This window comes from Balaenoptera acutorostrata, chromosome 11 (genome assembly GCF_949987535.1).
Source record: "Balaenoptera acutorostrata chromosome 11, mBalAcu1.1, whole genome shotgun sequence".
NCBI classification, from domain to species: Eukaryota; Metazoa; Chordata; class Mammalia; order Artiodactyla; family Balaenopteridae; genus Balaenoptera; species Balaenoptera acutorostrata.
Genome location: NC_080074.1, coordinates 15163287 through 15183234, shown reverse-complemented (window position 1 = coordinate 15183234; position 19948 = coordinate 15163287). Strand labels below are relative to the sequence as shown.

Sequence of the window (19948 nt, the reverse complement as noted above, 5' to 3'; positions counted from 1 at the left end):
CACCAGCAGCCTGCTCGCGGGGTGGGCTCCAGGGGGCGCCCTCAAGAGAGGGGGTGGGGCGCTCAGTTCCAGAGACCGGCCTGGTGGGGCCTTCACGCCGTTACACCTCAGCATCCCCATAGCTCCGGCAGTCGCCGCTCCGGGGCCGCCGCCGCTTGAGGCGGGAGTTGACCGGCCGCGCCGTCGTCACCCTCGCCGCCTCGGGGTCCCAGCCCCTGGGCCCTCCTGCGGCCGCCATGAAGCTGCGGGTCCGGCTTCAGAAGCGGACCTGGCCGCTAGAGATGGCCCAAGCGGAGCCGACGCTGGGGCAGCTACGCGCGCACCTGAGAGAGGCCCTGCTGCCCACCTGGGGGTACAGGTACGCGAGAGGCGGGGGCGCGCGCGGCGGGTTGGGGAGGAGCGCCGGCTGGCGCGGGCACGCCCCGGGCTGTCACGTGAGGCCGGGCGGCGAGCTGGGCGTCGCGGGGCCCGCGGCCCTGGACTGTGACGCGACGGCCGGGCGGCGAGCGGGCGCTGGGGCTGCAGCGTGCGGGGTCCCGGCTCCCAGAGGTCATGGCTCGCCGTCTCGGGGGCTCCGATCCCCTCCAGGGTGAGCCTTCGCTTCCGTGTTTGTAGTAAACGAACCTAGGGATAGGCTAGGATGCAAAATTCTCACGTCCTTTGAAATGTAAGGTTGGAAATTATGGGTTTGGCTTGGGTTAAACCTTTCCAGGCTCTCAGGGGTTTAAGTTCACCATCTCCAGCTGTCGGATATTTCAGTGAAAAAGTTTGGAAAGTACTAGAAGGAGTTAGAAACCTGCCCTCCATCCGAGGCCACCTGTACCCTGGTACCGCTGCTTTCAGGCTGCAGTCACCTTAAGACTCCGTTAAGTGTTTACGTGCCAGGAGCCGCTGTGGGCACTTTGACTTCCCAGCTGCAGTTTTACAAAGTGCAGTGTGTCGGTCTGTTTTAAATAATAATATTTTCCTGGGCAAGATGTTGCTTTTTTTTTTTTTTTTGGATAAAAACTATGGAAAACGTTGGCCTTATGATGACCCTGGAGAGCTTGCAGTTTGGGGGCAGTGACATTGAGAAGTAATGGATCAAATTCTGTTATTTATGGGGCTGCAGATGAGGCTGCTTTGTTTCCAAAAGGGTATCCTGGGGACAGTAATCTGGGAGTAGAGGGACAGACGTAAGGGTGGTCCTCTTCAAATACTGAGCTACCGAATTTGGAATTTGAGTGTGCTGAGAAAAAATAAAAAAGATGTTCTCTGGGGCTTTTTAGATGAATTCTTCAAAAGAAAACCTTTCTGTTAATTAAGTGGTTCCTTTCATAAGACTTTTATCAACTTACATTTTATTTTTAGGGAATTCATTAAAATGAGGCCGTATTATGAACGTCTCACCCTTTCATTTTTCAGGTTAAGACAATACTACATTCAAAGTAAGCCTTTTTTTCTCCAAATTAAAAACATAAATACAGAAAACGAGGTATTGACATAACTCCTTTTAGGCATTATATTAACTGACATGCCTGTTGTTTTTTTCTTGGTGTTAAACCTAAGTGTTTTGTATGCTGGCATCATTACCCCACCACAAATTGTCAAAATTAACTTCTCTTTTTAAAGTATTTTCGTATATATGTATATATATTTTATTATTTTTTAATTAGGTGGGACACTCTAGAAAGGATGTGAAACCTAATACTACGCTTTGTTTACCCAAGAGCCCAAGTTAGTTTCTCTTTCAGCTTTGTTTTTACAGTCGAGGCTGGTTAACTGGAAGGAATGTTAAGCTTCAGCTTGTGAAAGTAAATTCATTCTTCTGAAAATATGTTCATTTTATAATAAATGGGCAGTTTAAAAATGTGTCCATATGACATTATTACTTTTAAAGTGTCCTTGCTGAGCAAGTGGATCTGGGATTGTCATAAAATAATTCTCAAAGGCCTGGAGTTTCTAGGGTGGCACTTCCTGATGAAATTATTTTTTTTTTCACAGTTTCAGAAAACAGGATCAATTTTTAACCACTCTCCTGGAAAACCATATATTACTTTAGAAATAGCTCTTCCCTTTTTCTAAAGGGGAGGCCGACATTTTATTAAGCAGACAATTCTTTACCTTTTTTACAAATCGATATTTGAACGAACATTGTGCTAGATACCATTAAAAAAAACAACCTTGTGCTGTGACAAATGATCCATAAAAACATAGTTCATTTGAGGTGTTTTTCTTTTTTTCTGCTAAAAATGGGATGTTGTTTTTCTGGGTAGTTGGCAGATTTTCAACATTTATCAAAACATTTGAAAACAGAGGCATAGCTACTTACCTTCTAATAAGCAGGAGTAGTTCTTAAAGCTTCAGTAATTTCTCTACCAAAGACACTAATTGGTAAGAAAAAATGTATTTATATGTGCAAGAAAAAACATTAATGAATTATGGGGAGCACTTTTGAAAATGTAGCATTTTAAGAACAAATAAACAGAACATGATTTTCGAAAGACTTCATCCTTTGTTAACCTCTCAAAAAGTTAATGAAGTTAGCATTGCTGAGTGTAAATGTCTTATAAAATGTTCTGCAGTGGTTTGTTAATTATTCTTCACCACTATGTAATGAAATGATGATTGTTCTCTCAAGGTCAGATAATCTGCGATGCAGAAAGGATGGGAGTTCCTTGCTTCAGACTAATTTGAGCTCTTAGCTTGTTTAGCGCTGGGTTTTTGGATTTGTGTTGTCTTCCATATAAAAGACATTATAACTGGTGCTCAGTAAGAAGGTTGAACTTATCAGTAGGAGGGATGAATTTATACTCAGTCTACATGCACTCATCTGACTTTTTGTGATTATGAATATTCGTTTAGGACATGGGTCTAGTATTTTGGAACCATAAGCTAACTGTCCTGGAAGGATATTGTTAATTAGCCCTGATTTCAGCCTCATCTTGATCTCTCCATCTAATGTTTATTGGTTGCATCCATTCCACAAATACTTCTATTTGCCAAGTGCTGGAGATACAGTTTTGAACTAGACAGACAAGGTACTCATCTCATAAAACTTAAATCCTAGTCGTAGGGGTGGGGAAGAGAGCGGATAAGCAAATAAATATATTTTTAAATAGCAATGTTGTAATAAAAATAAAACAGAAGAATGAAATAGAGTGATGGAGGCAAGTGGAAGGCATCTCTGAAGAGGTTACATTTGGGTTGAGACCTGGATGATGAGAAAGAATCGTCATTTGAATAACTGGAAGAGCAGATGCAGAGGCCCAAAGGCTGCAGTGAGGTTGATCTGTTTTTAGGAATGAGTTGAGTGGAGAACAGCTAGTAAGAGGATGGGTGAGGTAGGAGAAGTGGGTCAGATGTTGGGCTTTGGAGGGCATGTTAAGGATTCTATTCCAAGGTCAAATAGAAGCCACTGGAGAATTCTCAGCAGAGGAATGATGTAATATAATTTATATTTTAAAGAGGCTATATTTCATTGAATCTCAGTTGCTGTCAATCCTGAGATGCACATTCTTATGTCACACTAAATGAAAAAATGCTGTCCATTAAGCTGTGATATGTCATCGATTGTAAGAAGCATCCTGTTTCAAAGATGGCAAAGTATAAAAAAGTATATATCTTAGAATTGATGAAAACATGGATTAATGATAGAGAATTACTGATCCTATCCCCCAGGCTAGAATCTATAACCTAAGCATTTGGTGATAAGAATAAATAATTTTGATAGTTTTTCCAAGCTTTGGCTTTCCTCTTATCTTCGTTTTGTTTTGTTTTCATTAGTTCTGCTGGGGTCATACCGTGTACCTTATATATGTTTCAAATGTATTATTGTGGGTAATGGTAATAGGTAGCTCTTACTATCCTTATCCATCTTTCTTGGCAGTTCTGATACCCGGTTTGCAATTACGTTGAACAACAAGGATGCCCTCACTGGAGATGAAGAGACCTTGGCTTCATATGGGATTGTTTCTGGGGACTTGATATGTTTGATTCTTGAAGATGCCATTGCAGCACCTAATTTACCTTCATCCACAGATTCAGAGCATTCCTCACTCCAGAATAACGACCAACCCTCTTTGGCCGCCAGCTCCGGTCAGTCCAGCATACAGGATGAACAACTGCGTGATTCATTCCAAGGACAGGAAGCCCAATCTGATGTCTGGAATGACGGAAGTATGGTGGGTATTAAAATCAAGACAAGAAATAGAGTAGTTGATAAATCATGCTGAATAGCTCGATTGAATTCTGTACCAGTCAGGATAATTGTCATCAGTAGACTGCAGATTATAATCTTACAGAAAATTTATTTTTATTTTAATTACTTTATTTATTTTTATTGAAGTATAGTTGGTTTACGATAGTATATTAGTTTCAGGTGTACAACGTAGTGATTCAATTTTTTAATAGATTATACTCCATTTAAAGTTATTACAAAACAATGGCTATATTTCCCTGTGCTCTACAATATATCCTTGTTGCTTATTTATTTTATGCACAGTAGTTCGTATCTCTTAATTCCATATCCCTATCTTGCCCCTTCCCCACTGATAACCACTAGTTTGTTGCCCATATCTGTGAGTCTGTTTCTGTTTTGTCATATGCATTCATTTGTTTTATTTTTTAGATTCTACCTGTAAGTGATAACATAAGAGTATTTGTGTTTCTCTCTCTGACTTATTTCACTAAGCATCCTACCTTCTAGGTCCATCTATGTTGTTGCAAATGGCAGAATTTAATTCTTTTTTTATGGCTGAGTAATATTCCTGTGTGTGTGTATTTTAAGTTTTTAAAATTAAAAAATTGTCACCTCAGACTCTAGATGCTGATGTAAATTTGAAAATATGTGCACTGATGTTTTCTTCCCAAACCAGCTCCTCCTCTGTCAATGGCAGTACTGTTTTCCTGTGCTTAAAACTGTGGAATGATTTTTGACTCCTTATATCCAGCCCCTTAACAAGCCCTGCCTGTTTTTCCTTTCCATTCCAGGCTTCCAGTGTGTGTTCTTCAGTCTGCTTTCTGGGTTCATCTTCTTCTTGCACATTTTTTTTTTTTAATAAATTTATTTTATTCATTTATTTTTGGCTGCATTGGGTCTCCGTTGCTGCGTGCAGGTTTTCTCTAGTTGCGGCGAGCGGGGGCTGCTCTTCATTGCGGTGCACGTGCTTCTCATTGCGGTGGCTTCTCTTGTTGCAGAGCACAGGCTCTAGGCACACGGGCTTCAGTAGTTGTGGCACGCAGGCTCTAGAGCGCAGGCTCAGTAGTTGCGGCGCACGGGCTTAGTTGCTCCGCGGCATGTGGGATCTTCCGGGACCAGGGCTCGAACCCGTGTCCCCTGCATTGACAGGCGGATTCTTAACCACTGTGCCACCAGGGAAGCCCCTTCCTGCACATTTTTGATTGTGTTGTTCCCCTGCTCTTAGGTAACTCTGTGTCATAGGTACACCTGGGCTCATAATTTTTGAGCTGAAAAAGTCCAAATATCTCTAGTTCAACCCTCTCATGTCTCAGATGAGGAAAATGTTGTCTGTCCTCCTGCATGTAGTTTTTAAGGCTTTCTGAGCAGTTGCCCCACAACCTTTGGGGGCTAGTTTCTGTTCCTCTCTCCTGTAAACTGTCATCTGCAGTCAGACTGGACTCCTCCTCCTCACTGTCCCTCTCGCAGCCAGCACCTGCACATGCTCACACCTGCGCGCGCACACACACACACACACACACACTCACACTCACACACACACACACACACACACACACACACACACACACACACACAGCCTAGTGACTGCTTTGCTCTCTGCTCTCGCTGCTTACCCTGCTTGGAACCCCCTCCCTGTCCTCTTTCTCCTGTCCGCATCTCTACCCACCTTCCAAGGCCCTGCCAACGGCAGCTCAGTAGTTTTTTTCAATTTCTTGGTATTGATCATCTTTATTGCCTTGTAAACACCTCATTATTTATTATTCTGCCTTTTGATTTCTTGTATGGCACAAATGATCACTTTATTACTTAATATTTTAATACCAGTACAGATGCCATCTTGTTAATTGTTTTGTGTGTGTACATTCATCATGTCAACTTAATTTTTTTTTGCAGGCTTTAAATATTTATAAGTATTCATTGTGCCTATCATGTCATCAAGTATAGACAGATATTAAAAAATACTTTTTAGCTGATTGGTAAATTATAAAAATCATCTATGTCTAGATTTTTAGTAATAGTATCCAGAGAGATTAAGTACGTTAAAAAAGCTTTTATAAAGCTCAAAGTATTTTTATGAATTTTCTTTTCAGAAATTATTATGTATCTCTGAGATTCTGTCTCATAGAAGTAATCTAGAGAATGAGTAAGAATATTTAGTCAGATATTTAAATTATATTTCTGAATCTTTTTTGATGATAGACTCATTCAGAGATTTTGTAGAAGGATCCATTCCCTTTACTTTTCATAGTGTATATGATAGTTACTTTACTAGTTTCCTTTTGGAAAATTTTGAGACATTCATATTGCCTCATGTTAGTAATTTCAGTTCTAAAAGCATGCTGTTTTGTATTCTACGACTTGTATAGGGTGACTGTAAAATCTTAGTGGGGACATAGATGATTTTTATAATTTACCAATCAGCTAAAAAGTATCAGACCCTAATATTAGGGTCTTGTTCCATACTTGTTCCACTCATTTGTGAATGACATATGACAGATGATCTGTCTAGAGAGGTGGTGCTAAACATTTTTTCTCATCTCCACATGCATGAAGAATATGATAAGTACTTATATCATATCAGGATGGCTCAGAGAACGTCAGTGGTTCTCATGGAGTGAGAGTAGAGTTTGATAAGCTCACCAGGGGATTCTGATATCTTCCTCCCATGTCAGTGTCAGTCTAGGGTAACCTTTTAAAATATTTTTCCCACATATTTTCTCTCCCATACGACTGTCAGTAAGTACTAAATGGCCAAAAGTTAGGTATAAGAAGCAAAGAGCATATATACAGGCATACCTCATTTTATTGCACTTGGTTTTAATGTGCTTTGCAGATACTGTGTTTTTTACAAATTGAAGGTTTGTGGCAACCCGGCGTTGAGCAAGTCTATTGGCGCCATTTTTCCGATAGCATTTGCTCACTTCTGCCTCTGTGTCACATTTTGGTAATTCTCACAATAGTTCAAAATTTTTTGTTATTATTATATTTGTTATGATCTGTGATCAGTGATCTTTGATGTTACTATTGCAAAAAGGTTACGACTCACTGAAGCCTCACGTGATGGTTAGCATTTTTTAGCAAAAAAGTATTTTTAAATTAAGGTATGTACATTGTTTAGACATAATGCTATTGCATACTTAATAACTACGGTGCAGTGTAAACATAACTTTTATATGCATTGGGAAACCAAAAAAGTTGTGTGACCTGCTTTATTGTGATATATTCACTTTATTGCAGTGGTCTGGAACCCAACCTGCAGTATCTCCAGGTATGCCTGTAATTCATGATTCAGTTAGGTGTTAAGTGGTTTTAATAAGTAGTTTCTCCTTTCTCAAAAATACGATGGAGCCTCGTTTTTAGGTAATACGGATTGTCATCCACCTCTAGGTTTTAACAAATGAATTTGGATCTTTTCCATAAGCCATCAGGGCTCAGGTCCTCAGGGATTTTGAAAGAAACAACCTCTTGTTCCCTTACACTCTTCCACCGTTCCACTCATATTATGTAATTTTAATTTCCTCTGTTCCTTTCCTAATGGAAATACGAACTTAAAAGAAACATGTGCTTTGCATTAAGAGTTGAGCACATACCTAGGAAATAGTCTTTCTGAGCGAAATTAATATAGGTAACTCAGTCTTACGGAAGCAGTGTATTGCGTCTAAAAGCCCTGAACTGTGAGTCTGGAGATCTTTGTTTATTTCAAATTTTTATTAGCTGGTAACCTTGATTATGTTATTTAATCTGAATCAAAATTACGGTACGTATAAAAAGGTGACGTCATCTGTCTTACCTATTTTACAGAATTTTTGTGTGGTGTAAATTAGAAAACAATGAAATCAAAAACATGAAATTGTAAGAATTGTAAGATATTATCCTTCAGCATTTGTTCAACAAGCATTTATTGAGTACCTACTGTGTGCCAGGTACTGTACGGGTGTTAAAAAAATGGGTGACATGTAGTCTGTTCCTTTCTAAGCTTGTGGTCGTGGTAGGATATAGACATGTAATCAGAAAGTTGCAATACAGTGTGATAAAGTGCAATAATTAAGGCCTTTGCAAGGCAGAGAGGTAGTCTATAACCTGAAGAGGTGGGGAATACCAGAATGGGGAGGAAGGGACTGTGGAATGTGAACTTGATACAGAGTCAGGGATCAGGTGATGCAGGGCCCTGTATGCTAAGGAGTTTAGGAGTTTGGACTTTATTTTGTAAGCCTGCATTTCTCAGCATGGCCTCTATGAAAAACTTGTCTTGTGAGATTATAAGTAAGTGTTATGGGGATGCTGAGTGTTAAGGAAGGAGGATAGTGTTTCTTAGTTAAATGTTATGCACACTTTCTGTTATTATTGGACTTCTCAGAGCTTTATAATGCCAAAGTGTATTTTGTGAATATGGAGGGTAAGGTTAGGTGGCTATGACATGCAGCATTTCCATACTTATATGATTGTAGACCTCTTTTTTCCTAAGAACACTTAGGGTCACATTCCAAGGCACAATTTAGGGCAGTGCTGCTGTCTGCATAGGGGAAGTACTGGCAAGTTTAAGCTGGGACATGGGACATAATTGGATTCTCAGTTGTCAAAAAACTCTGGCAGCAGTGGGTGGAATGTATTGGAAGACAAGAAAGAGGAGTGAAGGTATACTTGGGGAGGCCGTTGCTGGAGGTTAGGAGATAAATGAGTCTGAAGTACCACTGGAGTAGGAAGGGGCAGATTTTTGGAGATATTTAGGAGATAGAGTCAGTGGACCTTTGACAGCTAATCATATTGGGGGTGGCACTTAATAAGGTCGAGGGGGAAGTCTAGGATGATTTCCAGGTTTTTGGCATATCAGCCAGAATTAATGGAGATAAGGAATTCAGGATGGAGGAGCAGATTGCAGGCTTATTTGTTTAGGAGGGCTTGCTGAAAATGTGTACCATTTCTGAACCCAGTAATGTGCTTTGGCTCTGAGCGCTAATCTCAGTTCACTTTGAATACAAAATTTACTGTGAAAAAATGAAAGTCTGTTTAATGAATTCATTGTTTTTGTTATCCCTTTCAGTCAGGGCCTAGTCAAAATTTTGAAGCTGAGTCAATTCCAGATGTCGTGGATGTGGAAGAGGGCACAGGTTTCTACCCCTCAGAACCAATGCTCTGCAGCGAATCGGTGGAAGGGCAAGTGCCACATTCATTAGAGACCCTGTATCAGTCAGCTGACTGTTCTAACCCCAGTGATGCCCTGATAGTATCCATACATCTTCTCATGTTGGAGTCGGGTTACATACCTCAGGTAAGACTACAGAGAGCGAAAGTTTCCCATTAGAAAAGGGGTGGTGTTCTAGATTTCTTTATTAAATGTGTTTGGGTATTAATGTAAAGTGTCGAACACAGCGTTGAGCATGCAGTAGGCAGTCAGTAAATGTTCCCTTCCCTCTTTTCCTTCTTTTTTTCTCCTTTATTTCCTCGTCAGCTTTTAGTTAGTATTATAGAATTGATGGCAACTATGGTTTAAAAAAACCCAAAAGTTTATATGTGATCGTATGTAGGTAAAATGTGGTCAGTGCGTGTGGATTGGGCATGTCTAGATAGATGGCTCACCAGGTTATTTTTTAATGTTAGTGGTTCTATGAATTGCCACTAACTTAGTAAGATTCAGTTAGGAAGAGGGACGTTGTTCTTGTGCTGTAGTTGCTTACCTTCATTCATTCATTCCTTATCCATTTGATAAATGTCTGCCAGTGTCAGGTGCAGTGCCTTGTCTGCTTTCAGGTTGCTTACAGTCCAAGAGTAGGAGAGAGAGACAAGTATACAGACCGTTATACTGTATTGGCTAAATTGTAGGAGAAACGCATACATATATAGGATGCCAGAGATTCACAGAGGAGAACATTTAGAAGTTTTTCAAACTTTAATGTGCTTAAGAATACCTAGGGATCTTGTTAAATGCAGACTGTGATTTAATAACTCTGGGGTGGAGCCTGAGATATTATGTGAGCATACTCTACATGATAGCAATGCTGCTGGTCTGTGGGCCATGTTATGAGTAACAAGTATATAGACTAATTCAGTGATCATTGAACACGTGCACCGTGTCATGCCAGGAATTAGAATATAAAGATACTGGGACAGTCCTTATCCTCAAGGAGTCTGTAAGTGGAGGAGAGAAACAAAAAGGAAATTATAACGTATTATAATACAATTAATAACATAATAGAAGTATGTAACAATAGAAATATGAACAGAATGTTAGAGGGTGAGAGAATGGGAATGACAAAGAGGATTTGTTTTGAAAAAGGCTTCACAAAGGAAGTGGTATTTGAACTGGGATCGTGCATAATGATACGGCTTTGCTAGGCAGAGAAGTGAGACTTTGAAGTGAGAAATCAGTCTCTATCTCTGATGTTATTTTATCTATTTGAACAAAAGTTTTGTTGGCAGATAATGTAACTTTTTTTCTATCGAAGTTTTAAATATTAATAGAAATATTAATGATTTGATAAATTTTATTAAAGGGACTGTATGGAATGCTTATTTGTAGACAAGTTAGGGGCCTCTTGGGTTTTTAATCTTTTTGAGAGTGATACGGTTCTTCATTATTTGTTTCCCTTTCATTTCACTCCCCAGGGGACTGAAGCCAAAGCTGTGTCCATGCCGGAGAACTGGAGGTCGGGGGGCGTGTATAAGCTGCAGTACACGCATCCTCTCTGCGAGGGTGGCTCTGCTGCTCTCACCTGTGTGCCTTTGGGAAACCTCATCGTCATAAATGGTAATTGGATGGCATAGTCATGCTCGTTAGTTTGTGAATCTTTACATGTTTCTCTCCAAAAATTTTATAGCCACTTCAGCGATGGGCTATCATGATGCAGTTAGGAGTCTTTTCTCAACTTTGTTTAATCCCGAGCCCACTGATAACATGGGTCTGAAAGGTTATAGAATACAGGGGTGATGTTTATGCTAGCAGCCTTCACTCTAGAGGCAGCTGTACTCTTTTGCTGTCTTAACTGTGTAATTTTTTTGCTCCAGGGGGAGTTGTGATACTAGGAGTAAAATGAGTCTATTACATATGAACTCTTTAAAGAATACTTTTTCTTTATGCCTGTGGATGGCTTTTTAATTTTTGTTTTACTAACCAAGGTCTTGAACTGAGAGATGGTGAAAGGTGAGGTTGAGCTGGGGTCATTTTTTATCTAGTTTGGCATCTCTGAATGCATAGAAGTACCGCTAAGGGTTCTGAGGCCTCAGTATGTGTGTGTTTTATCCCCCTACTACCCACCCTCAAGTAAGTCACTCTGAATAGAGTTTCTTTTTCTAGTTCTCCTCTTTCATACTAAGAAATTTCACTGGATGGCAATACATTCTATTTTTGTATTTCATTTTAGCTCAGATGCCATCCAGAGGTCTATACCAGCTACCAGGGGTCTATGGAGTAGTCTCATAATCACACATCCTGGAGATTCATTTGCGTGACTAGACTCTTTTGTTTTTGTTCTGCTTTGATTTTGAGGTTTACCCTTTTAGCTGAGTAAGAGTCTGGTAAGGTTGGAATGACTGCATTTTTTATTTTTCATTACAGCTCATCTTTTGTACAGCAGAGACAGTTGCCTTGATATGTCTTAGCTCAGTGGTTTTCAACATGCTCTGCAGCTGCTAGTTTCTGCTGAGATGGGAGCAAGGAGGTGGCTTGGTAGGGCCACTGTCGCTACTTAAACCTTGAGCAGCAACATGTGTGCCTGTTTAATTTAGTGAGGTCCCTTGTAAGATTTTGTTGGGAAAAGCTTTTTCTGCTAAAATCTATTTGAAAGCCACTGACTTACACTGTGATCTTTGAAATAAAAGATAGTTTTAGGTTCCCTTTATGTAATTCCTTCTATTTCTTTTTAATCACTAGATTCTTTGAAATGTTATTTAAAAGTCTCAAATTTTCAGCTTTAACAGCTTTAGTGGTATTTCACGTTTGTAGGATGTGACTGATGGCACTAGGACCTAGCAGTGTCTCTTCAACAATTCATCACAGTTAGCAAATGTAACTTTTGGCTGGGCATTCTTATACAAAGAGGGCCAACAGTATCCAGTCATACTGCTATATCACATCATAACTTGCAAGGTTGCAGCTATCAAATAGTAAATTTGAGGTTGTAATTTTTGCCTCAATTTCTTATAAATCACTTTAATGACACGTGTATATTAACCTTTATTTACTAGTCTTAAGATACTTAACATAGAGAATAGCTGCTAAACGTCTTAGTTTCTGATGCTTTGTTCCTTTAATAATTCTTGGCAAATCATCTACTTGTGGACTTACGTGGCAGACAGCCATTCCAGAACCATTCCAGGCCTGGTTCTTTGTAAAGGAGCAGTGTGTCCTTAAATCTTTGCTTCACCCGAGACATCCTGCTCAGTGCACACGTGCACGAGCACGTCACTGGCTCTTTCATGGAATGAGATGAAGTGCGCCTTTGCATATAGGATTAAAAATGAACCCTCTGGTGATGTCAGGAATATTGATCCTCTGAGTTTAGAGAGAGACGATACTGTGAAAACTAGCAGGATTCTTTTAATAAACAAGAGAAGACTCACTGCCAAGGGTTAAATAAAAAATAAATGGAGTTTTTAGTCACCTCATTAGAAATAATGATTGTATTGTGTTTAACTGTCTCCTATTAACCTTGCTGCATATCTTTCAATTATTAATAAGCTGCTGTTGGTAATACTTAGTGGGTTTCATATAAAGGTGCTTAACTGTAGTTTTTAAAAGTGGTGTTTTAGAGTGATTTTACTTAATGTGATGCAGGTTTGCACTTTGGACTTTGCTGTGAGGGAAGGAAATAAGCATAGGGCAGTTTGTTTTTGTAATGTGTTTTTCCTATATATGGGGGCAAGGGAATGCAAGTCCATACTAAAAAGTGAAGGCAGTTGATGAAATGGCAAAACTTTTTCATCATCTTTCTTTTGCCTATTTACAGCTACACTAAAAATCAACAATGAGATTAGAAGTGTGAAAAGACTGCAGCTGCTGCCAGAATCTTTTATTTGCAAAGAGGAATCAGGTAATATAACCATGATTGAACTTCTGGTATGAAGCTTTGAGAGGTTCACTTTAAAAAAACAGAAAGGTAATGTTCGAAAGACTTACAGTTTCTAGATGAGATTAAAGCAGATTTAAGACAATGTTGCAGAGTTTTGGTTTCTTTCCTGTTTCTCTTAGGGTCTTGGATACTGAATTATATTTATACATCACGCACCGTTGATGCTTCATAATTTTTCCTTTTTTTTTAAAAAATAAATTTATTTATTTTATTTTTGGCTGCATTGGGTCTTTGTTGCTGCGCAGGGTCTTTCTCTAGTTGTGGTGAGCGGGGGTTACTCTTCATTGTGGTGCCCAGGCTTCTCATTGCGGTGGCTTCTCTTGTTGCAGAGCACCGGCCTAGGCGCGCAGGCTTCAGTAGTTGTGGCACGCGGGCTCAGTAGTTGTGGCGCATGGGCTTAGTTGCTCCGTGGCATGTGGGATCTTCCCGGACCAGGGCTCGAACCCGGGTCCCCTGCATTGGCAGGCGGATTCTTAACCATTGTGCCACCAGGGAAGTCCCGATGCTTCATAATTTCTGAATTACTCTTTGTGGATTTTTCTAGCATTGTATTTAACCAGTATGGAGAGGATCTGTGTTTTGTGGAAACCATACAATGCAACTTCATTATCGAAGATTATCGAAGGAAAAACTGCACTCAAAATGTTTGCTTAAACTTATATAAATTTGGTTGCTATTTGATACAGATTGGAACTTTACCAAAAGTTTGCATTCTAGGCATGGTTTTGCTTATGTTCTATAAAATTAATAGATGCAAAGAAGACGAGTTTCCTTTTTTCTTTCAGTTAAACCCAAAGTGTGAGAGGCAGGTAAGTAGTTGAAGGAGAAGAGATGAGGTGGAAGGGGAATTAACATCTTTTAGTACTTGTCTTTTGCTGGACATGGGCCTTTACAGATGTATTTTTCATTTTATCCTCATAGTAAATTTAGGCGGGTTTTAAAATCCACATGGGGAATGGTGTGGTATAGCAGGGAGATGGGACTTACAGCAGGGTCTTTTAAGCGAAGCTACCTAGATCTAGATCTTTGCTTTGAAGGTCTTGAGACTTATTCTTGTTAGTTCCTAGGGGAGATCAGGCCCTGAGAGACTAACTTACATAAACTAAAGCTGATAAGAAAAGGAGACATCAGAATACATATTTATAATGGTCTCTGAACATTTAATATCATACTAGGCCAGTGTTTCTCAACCATTTTTTCATTATCAATCCCCTGAGGAGAGTTTGTACACATTTTTCCCCCCAAATCATTCTCCCTCATGAAATTTTAATTTCATAGATATACTGTATACTTATTTGTATACTGTGGCCCTTTGGAGGGTCACAGACCAATGTAATAGCTGGGATTTTTGCCTGGTTGGGGGCAATATTGTTTCTGTTGAGAACACATGAACTAGACTGATAAATCTGTAAAGACGGTCTTACCATTAAGACCAAAAAAACTTGAAATTCCTTGGCTATAACACTTTATATTCATCTCTATACTATGGAGGACCTTGCTGTGGGGAGTAGAAATACTCTACATTCTACAGCAGTAGAGGTTGTTATGCCCATTTTCTAGATCAGGAAACAGGTCTAGAGGAGGTTAAATTACTTCAAGGTCACAGAGCTAATAAATGGTAGAATTTAGGATTGGAATAGATTTGACTCCTGAGACCTGTTTTTTAAGAACAATTTTTATAGGAATGTAGCTCAGATGATCTTATTTCTGTTAAATAAGGAAAAAGGAAATGAAAAAGGAGGAAGAAGGTTAATACTGTTAGATTACAAGTTTTCGGATTATATTAATTGAATGTTTTCAATATGTAATTTTTATGTTGGGTAGGAATATGCTACTCATTTGACAAGTCATTTTAATCAATTTTTACCGTGGCTTATAGTGTAGTACCTAGGTACTGTTATTTATCCTTTTATTTATAAGTTCCTAATTACTTTTATAGTAGGGAAAAATTTGTTTAAAGATGATTCAGCTTTCAGAGTTACACATTGTATTACTTCCTCTTCGACCAGAGACTTTGGTTCATTTCTGTTTATGTAGGAATTGTGAAAACTAACTTACCACTTTGATTTGGTTTGGCAGAAGTAGAGAACACCATTTCAAGTTTTTCCACTTGATTGTGTGTTTTGATTTTTCATTTAAAAAATATTCTAGGGGAAAATGTAGCCAAGATATACAAAGATCTTCAGAAGCTCTCTCGCCTCTTCAAGGACCAGCTGGTGTATCCTCTTCTGGCTTTTACCCGACAAGGTGAGAAATGATAAATCATCACAGGTTGAATAGCTAGAAAGAATAGTAAGTTCACATATGTTTAAGGGTGACGTAAACCTTCCCTCTTTTCTTCCCTCTTTTCTCGTCCTAGTGGAAATTCTGCTCTTTTAAGACTAAGCTTAAATGTTAATTCCTTAATTGCTCTTCACATCCTCTTTGTATCTCCACTGCATTTTATACGTATCTTTATTATAGCCCTTTATTCAGTGTATCATAATTTTTGACATGATTTCTCTCCACCTAAGGTTATGAATACCTTGAAAGCAGGGAATATGTCTTTTTCACTTTTGTATTCTCATGGCCTAGCACACGGTCAGGCCTATAATAAGTGTTCAATAAATACATATATAAATAACGTATAGCCTGTAAATTTGGTCTACTTTTTTTTTTTTTAAACTATTTATTGGGACTCTGTGCTAGGTACTTTGGATATTTCACATGCATTCTTATTTAATGCTAACAACTTTGAAGTAGATTTTACTCTCATTTTATAGATGGTGAAGCTAATTCAGTGAGGTTTATAATTCACTCAAAATCCTTGTGTTAATCAGCTTTCTCTTTGTGTTGTAGTAAAAAATATTTTAAAATCTTAAGTGAACATTTATGTCTCGCTTGTGTACATGCTGTGTGGAGCTTAGCTTTAGCCGAGGAGTGGTGAGTAGTCCTCATCCAGGACTTGCTCTTCTTGTGGCACAGGGAAGAGAGGACCAGTGGCCTGACCATGTGTTGGTTTTTAAAGCTTTTGTTCAGAAATGATATGCCACTTGCACTCACATTTCACTGGACAAAACAAGTAAGAATGGCCAAACCTGGTGACTGTGGGACGGGGAAGTATAACTATAGGGTAGAAAATGACAGGGTAGAATCGTAATCTACCACATTCTTCTGGCTGGTAAATAATTTCAGGTTTATACAGATAGGTATGTGGCTTTTATCTGCTATTTGTATGTAGAAAAATAATATTTTAGGTCTCAAGTTGCATGGTGCCAAGGCTTTATAATCATAGTTTTCTTCTTTGGCTGGTGGTGAGGGAAAAGAATAATGTGAATTTTAAAACCCCTTACTGGACTTTGATTATCTTTGTAAGTGCAGAATGGTATCCCGTATATTCAAAGGAGCTAATAATCAAAAAATAATTTTCATTTGACTTCGGAATATACAATTCTTTTCCTTTCTTGGTTTTGCTTTTTTTTTTTTTTTTAATTAATTTATTTATTTATCCATTTATGGCCGTGCTGGGTCTTCACTTCTGTGCGAGGGCTTTCTCTACTTGCGGCAAGTGGGGGCCACTCTTCATCGCAGTGCGTGGGCCTCTCACTACTGCGGCCTCTCTTGTGGAGCACAGGCTCCAGACGCGCAGGCTCAGCAATTGTGGCTCATGGGCCTAGTCGCTCCGCGGCATGTGGGATCTTCCCAGACCAGGGCTCGAACCCATGTCCCCTGCATCGGCAGGCAGACTCCCAACCACTGCGCCACCAGGGAAGCCCTCTTGGTTTTGCTTTTGAATTTGTCTACCTCCCTTCTTTTTCAGCTAGATATCGAATAATAGTAATCTAACACTCGAGTGCTAATTATGTGCCATTGTTCTGAGCACTCTGTATGTATTTACACATTTAATTCTCAACTCAATGAGGTAGGTAATATTAGTAACCCATTTTACAGATGAGAAAATTGAGTTAGAGTTTAAATAACTTGTCCAAAGGCACACAGCTAATAAGTAGCAGCATTGGAAACCAATTGTACAAGCCAATTAATTATCCATTTTCTATAGTTGAATAGAGAATTTTTTGTTGTACTGAATATCGCTTGAAACAAAGGAGGCCATTGGCTAGTATTTAGAAATTGTCATAGTTATTTATTTGATCTGTACTAAAAAGTAATTTGTTTCTCTACTAAAACATAAAGAGAATAAGGGGCTTGGAGTTAGTAGTAGTTATAGAGTTAACCTGGGGACAAAAGTTTGTTACAGATAACTTATGCTTGGATAATTGAGGATACCATCTAATTTATCATCTCTTTAGAAAGTTGGCAGCTTTGGTTGAATATATGGGGAAACTGGATGTTCTTTACTCAGTGATACCTATTCTCTTTTTCCTTTTAGCACTGAACCTACCAGATGTATTTGGGTTGGTAGTCCTCCCATTGGAACTGAAACTGCGGATCTTCCGACTTTTGGATATTCGTTCTGTCCTGTCTTTGTCTGCAGTTTGTCGTGACCTCTATATTGCTTCGAATGACCAACTTCTGTGGAGGTGTTTATATCTGCGGGATTTTCGAGGTGATTTCCATGATAACATGTTAACAAGAAAAGGGTTCTTTGTTACTGAGGTCTTAATTACTCAGCTTGCCAGAAGTTTTAAGTTGTGGGCTTTTTTCTTTTTAAGAGTAAGAAATAATCATAACATAGCCTTACTGTAAAGAGATTCTAAGCTTCATATACCTTTGCCTATGTCCTGAAAACTCTCCCCATTCATTTTTGTGTTCTCTGCATTACAAACAGTCCATTAGATCAAGTAGACTATTTCAGGATAGAAAATTGAAGTAAGACAGGTTTAATGTTGGATGAATGAAACGTTTTTAAATCTTTGTTTTTTGCTTTTTCTCTGTAGATGGTACTGTCAGAGGTCGAGACACAGATTGGAAAGAAGTAGGTAGTTTTAAATACCAAGGCTAACGTTCATAGCACAGAAATAACTCGTGAATTAATACATAAAGGGCATATTTTCCACTTTTTTTATGATATAATGCAATGTTTTAATTAAATTTATTGCTAATTTTTAGTAAATGAAAATGTTTTCAACTTTTACCTTAGACTCAGTCCTTAGTGTCTTGTAATTACACAGGAAAAAGAATCTTTAACACAATGATTGTTTTCACCTGTACTTAATATATTCTTCCTTCTTCTGTTGTTAAAAAAATTGAGTTGTTTTTGTGCTGGAGTAATCTTCAGCTGTTCAGCTAGTTAGAATAGTAAATTATGAAGAGAATAAATTATATTGTTTTATTTGCAGATACCACTGTAAAAAGACATTGATAGGACTCAGAAACTTGGGATGAAGGACTAGAGAATAAAATTCAGTGAAAGTCCTCAAATATGTACAAAATACATAGTACTGTTCTTTAGGAATATGTTCCATCCTCTAAAAGAGCATCTTTTTTGTTATTTAAATTGAGGTCCATTAGGGATATAAGTTAGGTGAGAAATTGAACATAAGTGCTGGCCCCCCACCCCCTTCCCTGCCAGGTACCTTTTTATATTTTGTGGCATGACATTTTCAACAAATATTTAAATTTTCCACTTTCAAAAAAGGCTGACTTAAAATTGCATATCAGCTTGAGAGCTCTAGATTGCAGTCTTGAGAGTACATGTCACTCAGTTATCCCTCCTTTGGATGTACTGTTACTCCAAATTGGCACAATTGCTCAGTTGCAGTGTGGTTAAAGAATAGAGTTCATTTGGCATTGTGTTCATAGCTACTACCTTATTCATGCAGATAGAAACTGGTAAAAGTTCTCTTCTGTGCACTGTTTTTTTTTTTTGCCTGCCTTGATAGTATGGGAAAAGAAAAGTATATATAGATCTATACAATGAAAGCAAACGAACTTTGGGGAAACATCCAACTCACTTACCATATCTTGTCCTTGTTTTTTCTATAGCTGTACAAGAAGAGGCACAAACAAAGAAAAGAAGCTCAGAGAGGGCGGCATGTGATGTTCCTGCCATCGTCACCCCACCCCCTTCCATTCTACCCCAACCCCTTGCACCCCAGGCCTTTTCCTCCCAGTTCTCTCCTTCCTCCAGGAATTATTGGTGGTGAATATGATGAAAGACTAACCCTTCCTTATGTTGGGGATCCAATCAATTCACTCATCCCTGGGCCTGGGGAGACACCCAGACAGTTCCCTCCACTCAGACCACGTTTTGACCCAATCGGCCCCCTTCCAGGACCTAACCCCATCTTGCCAGGGCGAGGTGGCCCCAATGACAGATTTCCCTTAAGACCTAGCAGGGGTCGGCCAACTGACAACCGGCTACCGTTCATGTGACTGATTTATAATCTCATGCTGGAGCTTGTTTTGGTTTTGTTTTTTTAAAACTACAGATGTCATCTTGTTGGGGTGCTATCTCTAGTGTTTTTTGATTGTGGTGGTGAGAAATGCACTCACAGAAGCCTTTTGGTAGATATATTTAAAGCTCCAGGGGTGGTATAGCCCAAAGGTTACTGCATGACAGGGTTGGCCTTGGGAATAGTTGGTTCCTGACATCCCCTCTCGACTTACCCTCTAGAATGAAGGTTAGACATTGATAATGTTCTACACCAGAATAAAAAAAAAAAATTAAGTGTGAATTACATGGCAGTCTTGACTTTTATTACCGAAAGATATGTAATAAATATTCAGAACAGCTTTACAGCATTACTTGGACATTTCAAAA

The 19948-nt window shown here is 39.1% G+C and overlaps 1 protein-coding gene across 3 annotated transcripts; it reads left to right on the top strand.

The window, feature by feature from the left end:
* Positions 1-50: 50 nt before the first annotated feature.
* On the top strand, positions 51-19862 carry FBXO7 (F-box protein 7). Of its 3 annotated transcripts, none has more exons than XM_007198366.3 (9): positions 58-358; positions 3869-4163; positions 9222-9449; positions 10784-10925; positions 13123-13206; positions 15397-15492; positions 17615-17791; positions 18123-18160; positions 19171-19862. In XM_007198366.3, the coding sequence occupies exons 1-9, from the start codon at positions 237-239 to the stop codon at positions 19558-19560; spliced, it is 1572 nt and encodes a 523-aa protein (XP_007198428.3). In that variant the 5' UTR covers positions 58-236; the 3' UTR covers positions 19561-19862. The 3 variants fall into 3 exon arrangements, with proteins under 3 accessions (XP_057412444.1, XP_007198428.3, XP_057412443.1); XM_057556460.1 differs by lacking the exon at positions 58-358 and adding an exon at positions 448-589 and having other exon boundaries at positions 4021-4163; XM_057556461.1 differs by lacking the exon at positions 18123-18160 and having other exon boundaries at positions 51-358; positions 19171-19476.
* The last annotated feature ends 86 nt before the right edge of the window (positions 19863-19948 follow it).